Source organism: Hipposideros armiger, unplaced genomic scaffold (assembly GCF_001890085.2).
Source record: "Hipposideros armiger isolate ML-2016 unplaced genomic scaffold, ASM189008v1 scaffold_91, whole genome shotgun sequence".
NCBI classification, from domain to species: Eukaryota; Metazoa; Chordata; class Mammalia; order Chiroptera; family Hipposideridae; genus Hipposideros; species Hipposideros armiger.
In genome coordinates this window covers 3,024,741-3,035,799 of record NW_017731441.1, presented here as the reverse complement: position 1 = coordinate 3,035,799, position 11,059 = coordinate 3,024,741, and the positions used below count along the sequence as shown (strand labels likewise).

The 11,059-nt window shown below is 50.5% G+C and overlaps 1 protein-coding gene across 8 annotated transcripts in view; it reads right to left on the bottom strand.

Moving 5' to 3' along the window:
* Positions 1–11,059, bottom strand: part of MCF2L (MCF.2 cell line derived transforming sequence like) — a 200,363-nt gene that overhangs the window by 123,417 nt on the left and 65,887 nt on the right. Inside the window, exon 1 of one of the 8 annotated variants that reach the window (XM_019644816.1) lies at positions 10,219–10,328. The exons of 4 other annotated variants lie outside the window; for them this stretch is intronic. In XM_019644816.1, coding sequence (XP_019500361.1) covers positions 10,219–10,285 — 67 coding nt within the window. In that variant the 5' untranslated portion in view covers positions 10,286–10,328. Of the gene's footprint in view, positions 1–5,307; positions 5,985–9,533; positions 9,740–10,218; positions 10,329–11,059 lie in introns of those variants that run through there. 3 more of the 8 variants (XM_019644817.1, XM_019644820.1, XM_019644812.1) reach the window with 3 other exon arrangements.

The following is an 11,059-nucleotide window of genomic DNA, read 5'->3' as shown; positions in this document are numbered from 1 at the left end:
GAACGACCCTTTCACAGGGGTCGCCTAAGACCATCGGAAAACAAAAAGATATTTACATTACGATTCATAACAGTAGCAAAATTACAGTTCTAGAGTAGCAACGAAAATAACTTTATGGTTGGGGGTCACCACAACATGAGGAACTGTATTAAGGGGTCGCGCGGCATTAGGAAGGTTGAGAACCGCTGCTCCAAGGGGATACAGATTACACGTGATTCATGAAGACGTCCTTCCTCGCCAATACAAGAAGTCTATAAGAACCGTCTCTACATGGCACAACCCAAGTAACTATTACATCAAAGCAATAGCCGTTGCAACCAGAAGCCCTGACCATTCCCAACACACCTCCTATGAGTGCCCCAAAGGGACGCCGGCTTTTCAGAACCAAAGGACTCACCCTCAGCAACAGAGAGCAGCCAGGAGCACCACTCAGAATAAAGGTAGTAGCTTTTCATTTCAGACACGGAGATTCGGACAGCATTTCTGTCTCCCATGGCTGATACGCACACAGGGAGACACACTCCCCTGCTTTGGATCCTGCTGTCCTGTGGTTACCCATTAGCCATCTTCCACTGAACTTTGCTCCCTAAAATGTGCCTGAGGGACCAGCTGATTTTTTTACTTTCGTTTTTACCCATGAACTAGGAGGAGGTATTAAAAGGTGATTACTCTCCTGCAGGCTAACATCTGCTCCCTCCACCCTGCTCATTTACACACAGACTCTGGACCGGCTGGCCGGGTACTGAATGACTGAAGGGAAAAGGAACGTCTGGGCCCATTTGGGGCTCAGTTCAAGGCACAAGGGACACCTCTGCTCGCACGACTTTCTTGTGCTTTTAAGCATGCAACGAGAAGCTGAAATACAGCTACGTCCCACACTGTATGGGGAGAGAAGCATGTTTGCTAGAAACATTAAATCAGACAATACTGACTAGAATGACTCCACGTCACTACCTTCTCCCATCTGATAAAGTCCAATCCTCTGGAAAACAAAATGTCCAATTCTCTAGACACAAGTGAATTTGTGGGAACAAACACAGGTGGAGCTGGTATTTGTTTAAAGGAAGGTGAGCAAAGTAGAGGCACAGGCACCGTATTCCAACGCCCCCTTCGTTCCTTCCCAGCTTTTCATTCAAGGGCTGTGTGTCTCGAACAGGTTTGGGGGGTAAAGCATGTGCCCCAACCTTCTTTCAGAGCCCAGAGAACTCTTGAGCCCCTTCATACAGAGTTGCAGCTGGCCCTGCCCTGCCCATCACATGGTCTGGGCTCCATGGGGGCAGTGGGAAGGATTTCCTCTCACTCCATGTTCAGAGATCAAGGCAGCGGAGAGTTCATCACCCCAACGAGCAGGTGCCCGGTGATAAGCCCCGTTACACACTGGAGTCCAAGTTGCGTAGACAATGGGGCCTGGGGGAATGGGGGGCTCTGGGGGGGGTGTGAGCCTACAGCCCCAGGGCTCCTTGGGGTTGAAACCCCACAAAGGCCAGACTGCTCAGCCCCCCAGCTCTGTATCTTCCTCCAGCCTAAGTCAAGCTCTCCCCAAGCGAGCCTGACAAAATAGGAAGTTTGGGTTAGGAAGACAGAAGCAGTGACTTCCACTACATTGCCTAAACTTTAAAAAACAAGTAAATAAAATAATATAACCAGATTTCTTCAGACCATGAAACTTCTTACAAACAAGTTGACTAGAGGCCCTAAGGAAATATCTCAATGCAAGTATTTCTCCTCCAAATAAGTGCACTTTAAAGAAAACAGCATGCTCTCTTCTCTTTTGGGGTCTCACCAGCTCATCTGGGTGTTCCAAAATGTCAAAGAGAATCACAACCGTGGGAATAGCTACTACTTCCCCCTGCTTTCTGCAGCTCCTGGAAACATGAAAACCAAGTTCGCAGGCACAAATGCTGTTCGGGGCAAAACCCAAAGGATCCAAAGGCCAAGTGTCCACACTTAATTTTCCCACATGCTCGTGCTCACTGAAAGCTACTTAAAGAAAACGTGGGGCTTCTCCTCTGTATCCTCCTCTCTCACTTCTGGGTTTGGCACAAACATGAGCCTCTGCCTCCCAAAGTCACAGGGAACATCACCAGCCCCAGAGCCTGTGATCTGGCATTCAAAGCAGGCCATGTGTTTTATGGTTCAACTTGGCACAGGCAGCGGCTCATCTCGCTAAGTCGCAGGTCGGATCCCCACCTTCAGGAGTCTGCTGTCCTGGAACAGGTGGAGAAACCCAAGCAAATGCTAGAACCATGCTACTATCTTGGCCTACTTCGGAAAGGGCCTCACCAAAATTTAGTGCTGCTGTGATTTCAACATTTTTCGGTGCACTGATTTTCCAAAAGAAAGGAAAGATTCCAAAGATGTCACCCATTGAGTGATCCAATGTTTCCAGTGTGCGCAACTGAGCTACTGTTTGCCTCCAGAATTCCTTCCAAAAGAACTTTTTTTTTTTGCATGTGACCTTATATCCAAACATTTTTAATTTTTATATTAGCTACCAGGGAGCTCAAAGGAAAATTTCGTGATAACTTGCAGTGATCAACTCACCCAGTTGCTTCAAATGTTTTTTGCTTCTTTTAATTAATTCTGGTTCTGTTTAAAATTGTCCTTGCCAACTGGAAACATGTTTCTAGAAGGAGAATTTTTCAATTCTAAGTAAAGCAATCAATTTTCTTGGCTTGTTGAATCTCAGTCCCAAATGTACTGGGGCAGAGGAGCACAGAGTGCTCACTGTGCATTCCAGCAGCCACTGTAGGTAGTCATCTATTTCTCTAAGTGTGGCGGCTCCTTGTAGGACATACAGAGGTGATGGTCAAGAAGTTACCACTAACTTCCACTTAATTAATTGCTATCACATCCGTTTCTGGTTATCAAAGAAAACTACAATCTTGCAACTATACTTTCTCCCCGTGCCTTCTAACTCGCAATGGGAAGTCTGACTGTTGGATCATCTCCTAACCTGAAGATGATTCTTTCCATGTTCAGCCCAAGAATAATGGCTGCAGTGCCTGGGGGAGGACCCAGGGCCTAGCTTGACCCAGACATGCATGCACAGGTGGGTTTTTGAGGAAGGAACCAGGCCACACTCACAGGCGGGAAAGGAAGCCAAGGCTGAGTACTTCTCTGGGAGCAGGGAAAAGTTAAATATTAGGTGCCGGATAGCTTGGTCGCCGCTCCTGCCGGTCATGGGGATTTAACTAGGAAATGCCAGACTGCACTGGTGCAGGGAGGCTGAGAGGGCTGCAGGGAGCTACACTGACCCAGGGCCTCAAGTGTCCAAGGACTTAATTGCCCATTGTCCGCACTGGGTCCTGATTACGAACAGGAAGAGCAACAGCAATAAAGGCATTCAATAAATACTAATGAGTGAAAGAGGAGCCTCGAGTCAGATAGTGTCCTCCCTGTTCCCCATTTCTGAAGAGGCTCAGCAATGACCCCAGCACTGCCGGCTCCGATTTCACAGGGAGGGGACATCTTGGTGGGGGCCCCATTTCGCATTGAGGGAATGCCCTGGGGTCCTCATTTCATGGCAAGGGGATAACTTGGGGGCCCCCATTTTACAGTGAGAGGACACCATGGTTATCTTCATCTCAGAGAGAGGATGCCCTGGGCCCCTATTTCCCCCAAGGGGACACCCATGGAACACTAGATTCACTTGTGCAGACCACGTGGCTGGTGAGCGGGGCACAGGCTCAGGCCTTGCCATCGCCCTCCCCTTTGAAGACTCTGGGCATCAGGATGATGATTCAATCCTTTCACAATAGGGGGTCCTTGGTGCCACCCTAACAGAGCCAGAGCGCAGATCCCCCATGGCCAGGATGGGTCTGGTCAGACAGTTCGGGGACCTCTGCCTAACCCATGTTGAGTGACCTTCAGAGAGCAGGCTTGGGAGGAGAATGAGAGAGGCACAAATGGAGCCTTTACACCCCTGGTGAGTGCTGGGCAGGCCTGAGGGTCCACACATGGCCCCTTATAACCACCTCACTCACTCTGTTAGGACAGAAGTCAGTGGACTCGGTGAAAAGGTCAAGACCTTGTTATTTTTAACCCTGAATCACTTGCACCGATGCCGCTGAGCTCAGAACCACAATCAAGGAGTAGAAGCAGTCAGGCTTTGTGTGTGGCTCCACCCCCAGCCCAAAGGGAAACTGAGGGTGGCTCTCCTGCCCACGTTTGAGTCCACCCCGGGGGCCGCCAGTCACCAGGGCCACACACTCAGCCCTGCCCAGGAAGTGCCACTGGTGAAGGCCTCAACAGGCGAGGTCAGGAAAGGTTTCACATAGGTTTACTGGGCCCACACGGCTTCTCTCATCCTCTTCTCAAAGCTAATTGGTCAGCCCCCGTGGGCTATTCAACCTTCCCAAAAGAGAAAGGGGGCCATAGGGTCCCAAAACCATGGAGAGGCATGGTGCTGGCTCTAGCCTGTTATTTTTGATGTCTTGCACATTACAGACATTGAGGGCATCTGTCCAGGAACAGATACCACTCTGTCACCCTAACAAAGTCCCACAGCATGCCTGGGATCACAGAGTCAGCTGCTGCCCCAAGTTCAACAGCAAACCTCATATTCACAGGTCTGTGAAGGAGGGAGTGGGTGCTCCTAGAAAGAAGGAACAGAATGATTGACAAGGCTCTTTTCTCCAACTCAATCTATTTAGAATATCCCTGCTCCTTTGGAAGTCAATTTGTGAAAACATTATTTTGAGACCTGTGAGAATTTCAATTGTGCTACCTGGCTGAACAGATGCTCAAAACTCCCGTGCCCTTCCTCTAGTAAAAAAAAAAAACAACAACCAAAAAACAGTGCCATTCAGAGAGAGAAACTCGCGCAAGGGCTGCCTGCATTCCTTGGCAGGTAGCCGCCTGCCCAAGTCTGGCTCGCTAACGTCCAGCTGCAATGGAAGACAGGAGCTCGGATGCTGGGGCAGGATATGAGACAACTCCACTCCAGTCCCCCTCCCACAGGACAGCCATCCAGGCAGCAAAGGTACAGCACACATGCCTCACTTGCAGAGTGTATGCCCTTTACACATGTGCTTTCCTTATATATGCCCCACTGTCACCCCAACCAAAGCAGAGACATGTGAGTCCAGATTCCTCAGAACCAGAAGACAAAGTAAATCAGACTAGAGCCGAAGTCCGGCTCCAGCAAAAACTGCCCAACACTTCACTTCTGACCTTTTAAAAACATCTTGCTAATGGCACACATTTTTTAGTGAAAGAAATATACAGGGACGCGCCCGCTGCTAAGGGGATAACTGGAGCCTGTCCGCAGGCGCCTTATGGTGGTACCACCCCATCCCGCCTCACCAGGCTGTAGGCGCCGTGAGGTCCCCCGGTGCCTCCGCATCAGCAGCCAGAATCGACGCTGGAGGCTCTCTGTGGGCCCCCGTGATGCTCCCCTCTCGGCCATCACGTTGTCTCTCCACCAGGGACACGCAGCAGCAGCAGTAGTGGCTTTGATTCTTCAGGATGGGCTCGTGCAAGGGCCAAATGCAGCCCCTGTATCAGAGCGACGTGGTTTCTACTACCTTGTAGGCGCCAAGGATGTGGGCGAGGGCACCTGGGTGCTGTTCTGCACGCTGAGCTGGGCACACGACCTCTAGTGACCTTGGGTTTACCGAGTCCGGAGAAAGAACAACAGAGCTTCAAGTCCGTTCTCAGGAGCCCCTGACCTCCAACTCCTCACTCCGTAATGACCGCCTGTACCGACAGTCCACTCGGGCAGCTCAGAACCCGCCCTCTCCCGAGGCCTGTCTCCTGCCACCTGCACAAGGAGGGCCAGCCCGAGGGACCAACGTCGGCGCTTGCCTGCCTTCCACACCTCACAGGCCAGGCAGCGGAGAAAACGCCTGTGCTACGAGGGAAAGCCTCCTGCAGAGTGGGGGCAAGGCCTCACCCTGACAATCTATTTGCAAGTTCTGGGCGTTTCCTTCCTTAGAAAGGGGGGCTTGTGCGGGCTGGATCTCCTAATGTCAAGGGGCTGCTCCGACTGCCCAAGCCAAAAACACCTTCCAAACTAAGGAAGTCTCAAGTTCAAACAAACAACTACAAGGCGGGAGGAAGGGAGGGGAAGTGGCCCCAGCCTTTCTTGAAATAAACTGGAAGTTTGGACGTCTGTTACTCCTGTCTGCTGTTCAGCTTGGGAGAAAGGAAATGATAACGCTGCTTTGCTTGGCAAGCCGACACTTTCCCCAGGGAGATGCTGAACCCGCCCCGAGCCCAAAGGCTCCAGACCCTGGTGCCATGACACTTCCCAGGGCATGAGCTCTCAGGACTGCCCCGTGATAGCCCAGGCGGCTCTTCTTGTCCCAAAGCTGCTGCATGCCAGCTTCATGCTGGGCACACTCTGGTGTTTGAGATCCTCACCCCTAACTTGCCAGGAGGTCCATTTCAGTGCCTATGCTCAAGGTTACAGAGTAAGAGGATGACAGAGGGTTCGCATTTAGGTCTACCTGAAAGACCGCACTTTACCCCCGTGTGCCAAGGTTGCCAATAAACCAGTGTGATTACAGCAGTCATCCCTGGTTTGCAGTACAATAATGCACTTACTTAATTTTGGTTTTTCAGGGTGCACCACTCCTCCCCTAACTGTTCATAGGCTGTGGGAACCCGGATAAACTGATGTGCCCTTCCCGCTGGAGACTGTGAAGCCAAGGGGACAGTCTTGGTCCTGGAATGTGTGCTTTTTCAGCCCTTAAGAAGGAGCTCTGGTATCTGTTTTCAGCTTTCCACAAACGTGTGACTCCACCCAGCGGCTTTCCTTGCTGGTGGAGATTTGCATTTCTAAGCACCAAAGGTGTCAAGAGCTGAGAAAGGGTGGGAGGAACAGGTGCTGACCTCCGCTCCACCGCTCTCCAAGCCTACCTGTTACCTGACGGTACAGCATACTGTCCTCTGAGACCACTCCAAGAACTCAGAGAGTGAAGATAACGGGCTCCCTGTGCTACATCTGTAATAAGCTAAAAGAGGAAAACCACGCACAAAGCCTAGAAAGTCACGGTCAGCACCAAAGCAAAACTGCCACAGATTCAAAGCATTAGCAGCCGGTGCTGTCAGGCGCTTGAGCTTTCATTTCTGTTCCTTACATTGGCTTCCAAGCAGAGGCCAGTCTCAACACATAATCAGGAGGAAACAGATGGTGCCTTTGATGTGGCACGTCCAGGACAAGTCCTCTTCCCATGACCAGGGCACTGAGCCTTCCACTTAATTCAATCCACAGAGCCCCAGGAAAAGACACCCGGAAACGTGATTGCTACGTGTCCACAGAAGCAGCTTGCCACTAGATGATTACTAACTGCAATGAGCCGTCCACCATGCATTGTTTCTGAAGCTGGCACTGAATCTCTCTCTGTGCGNCTGTGCTCTTAGAAAAACTAGAGACTGAACTATTGGATTTCTGTCTTTTTCATGACTTCCTGGTAAGGCTGTTTGGAGTCTACATTAACACATATTTTAAATGTACAATCAGTAGATAAGGTTAGTTAGTTTGAAGATGTTCTTTTGGTGAGAAAAATCTGACAGGATGGCTAATTGGGACTAAAATTTTCACATACAAATGATCATTACATTTTGATGAATAACATAAGAAACAAAATAACATGTATTTTTTTGTATGAGTACAAAATCATTGTGTTCACTTTAGAAAATATGGTAAACTCTAATAGCATCAAGTAGAGATAGTCTTTTGTTTATCCTTCTGATGCAGTTTTATACAAATTGTAACAATATAAATGGTTTATAACAAATTTTTCACTCAAACTTTGTTCAGCCTTCTACTCTTCTACTTGATTTTTAATAGCTATGTAAATGTTCCCTTGGACATGCGTTTTAAAATTTAATCAGATATTTTTAAAGCTATTATTGATTATCGTAAGATTTAAAAACAAATAAACAAACAAAAACACAGGCAGAAAGCTTTTTTCTCACGTCTGATTGTTTCTGTTAAATTCCTAGAAGTAGAATTATAGACCAAAGGGCATAGCCCTTTCCAAAGTTTTTGAAATACTCGTACGTACTTGATCTTTACATGTGCAGACATGTGTTAATATGTATCCTCTCCAAGCACACACACAAAGTGCTGGGTTCAGCAGCTCCCCTTGGAGGGAGAGGCCCTGACACAGGTGGCGTCCTAGTGGACACACCTTGTCCCTGGGGCCAGCCCAGCATTGCTAAGAACTTGCATGGTAAGGATTCTCGTTTCCTAAAATTAAATACAAAATCAAAAACTTATGAGCTAAAGACCACTGCCTAGAGTGAGGCGAGAGCCATTCACACCAGCCCGCAAGGTAGCACACACCACATCTCAAAGCCCCACACAAACTGGGTAACTGAAACATCTGTGGTCACAGGGCTGCCTCCCCCAGCATCTTAGCAGATGGAGAAGCAGAGCTGTGCCTGGGAGCTGTCTGACCAGGTCTACTTGCTCCTAGCTGGGTCCTGGCAACACTGAAGTCACACCTGTCAGCCACATGCCGCCTCTTCAAAAGGCACACTTGTTTAGGCCAATTCTCAGCTCTGCTTGAGGCCTGAGTAACCTGACTTCCCTCCTCTCTGGTCTTGGTTAAACTGAAGGCCATGCACAAACTCTCCAGCCCAGGCTCTAGGCCAGGCCTCCATGGCACCCTTGTGGGGGAAAGTGCCCATGGTGGAAGTCTTGGGGATTGAAGAGGGAGGATGTGGTAGTTTCCTGGGGCTGCCATGACAATACACCACAAACTGGGCAGCTTAAGACAACAGGAAGCTATCCTCTCACAGTTCTAGAGACTGGAAGTCCAAACTCAAGGTGTCAGCAGTACACACTCCCTCTGAGACCTGTAGGGGAAAGTCCTTCCTTCTTTTCCACGTTCTGGTGATGACCGGCAGTCCTTGGTTTGTGGCCGTATCACCCAATCACAAGACCATCTTCGCCCTGTGTATCTGTATGTCCTTTTCTTATAAGAACAGCAGACACTGAGTCAGGGTCTACCTACTCCAGTGTAACCTCATCTTAATTAATTACATCGGCAATGACCCTATTTCCAGAACCTTCTGAGGTTCTGGGGTTTAGGGCTTCAACATATCTTTTTAAGGGAAACAATTCAACCCATAAGAGTGAGTAAATTGCTAAGAACGTTTATCTAAAAGGCAGACACAGAGGGACAGAACAATTCATAAGGGACGGCGGGCCTGGCAATGGGACATCAGTGGTGACCATTTCCCTCACTGAGCACGCCCATGGACCGCCCTTACATTCCGCTGGGCATCTACTGCAGTCTCCACGCCACTGGCCATTCCTTCCGGCTCCCTCTAGTTGAAGAGTTGAATGAATATAAAACCCTGAAGAGCTTCTTTTTTTTTTTTTTTTTNAAAATCATGCTGACCGTCCATGGAAACCTATCAGCTGCCAAATGCCCATCATATATGTTCTTTCCTGTTATTACTGCTAGGAAAACAAACAAACAAAAAAACGAAGGCTGTTATACAAAAATTAGACACATTCAACACATAATGTCAAGCTTAAGAATATATAATACAAGGCCAGCAGCTCCTCCTACCAGTGCGCTTGGAAACCGCATTTAATCTCTGCACCATTTCTTCCAGGGCCATCTCTTCATTTCTCAGCCAAAACCTCATCCTCCCGCAGAACAAAACGATTCTCTGCAGCTGCTTTCCTCTGCACCACAAGGTGCTTCATGGGTGGGGTAGAGTGAGTGGGGAGGGGGCGCGGCTGCGAGGCTGGGGGTGGGGGGGCACGGCAGTGCCTTCCTTCCCGGGATTGGTCCCCAGCCCCGCCAAGGGGCGCGCCCTGCGCCAGGGTGGGGGCTGCTCGGCGGAAGCGGAAGCGTGCCCGCCCCGCGTACTCCCGCGCCACCAGGGAGCTCCGCGTGCACCCCTGCGATCACCTGGAAGCCCTGCGTGTGCACTCCCGCGGTCACCTGGAAGCCCTGCGTGTGCATCCCCAAGGTCACCTGGAAGCCCCGCATGTGCACCTTCAAGGTCACCAGGGAGCCCTGCGTGTACACCCACTCCGGTCACCTGGAATTCAAGTGTGTAAACCCACCGATGGTCTGACAGTCCCGCGTGTGCACCCCGCGGGGACCTGGGACTGCAGCGCTACCCCGCGCAGAGACGCAGCCCAGCCCACCACTCCCACCCCGGGTCTCTGCGCCCTCCGGGAGAGGAAAGAGCAGCTTGGGGGTGGTCGCCAGGGCGGCCCAGAAACTGCCCGCCCCCCTTTACCTCCGGCCGTCCTTGGGCAGGTGCAGAGGCTGCAGCAGCCAAGCGCGCCCTGCCTGTGCCGCCGCATGCCGCCTGAGCCGCCCCACGTCAGTGCGTCCGCTGGTCGGTGGTGGTGTCTCGGGAGGCCGGGCCGCTCCCGCAAGGCACCGCCTGCCAAGGACGCCGGCGGCGAGGGAAAGCGTGCGCCGCAGTCTCTGGCCCTCCGACCTCACCATGGTTGGCAGGAAGCCACTGTGTGCATTCTACACCTCAGCGCCCTGCTGATGCGAGTCATGTGTGTGCAGGGCTATGGCTGCCACATCCCAAGGACGTGCAAGAACGTAGGTGTGTACACTGGGCCTTGGATGAGGCCTCTTCTTTTCCAGGGGGCTTGCCATCATTTTGTGGTTGGCATGACAGGTAGCATGCCCTTCCTGACAGAAGGAGTATTTCAGGAGGAAGTGACCATTTCCATGAATGGTTTGGGAAATTCAAGCAAAGAGTGGCTGAGGTTCAAACGGCTGCTCATGTCAATACAATGTATGTGCCGACATCCTGGTGTGGTGACTGTCAGGCACTGAGCTGAGCCCAAGGGATGAAAAGATGAAGATGACACAGCATTTGCTCTCAGAGGGCGCATGGGTCTGGGGGACAAGAAAGATCTGGAAACAAATCGTTGCAACATGAAATGAAGGTGTAATAACCACGTATGGGAGGTGTGGGGTAAAACTAAGAAATTGCTGCCTTTTTTTCTTTTCTTTTTCACATCAAAACCTATTGAATATCAGCAGTTTTCTATGATTCAAAGTAGAGCCCAATGAGGGGAGGGGTCTGGAAAGGTGTCACCACAGGGCAGACAGAG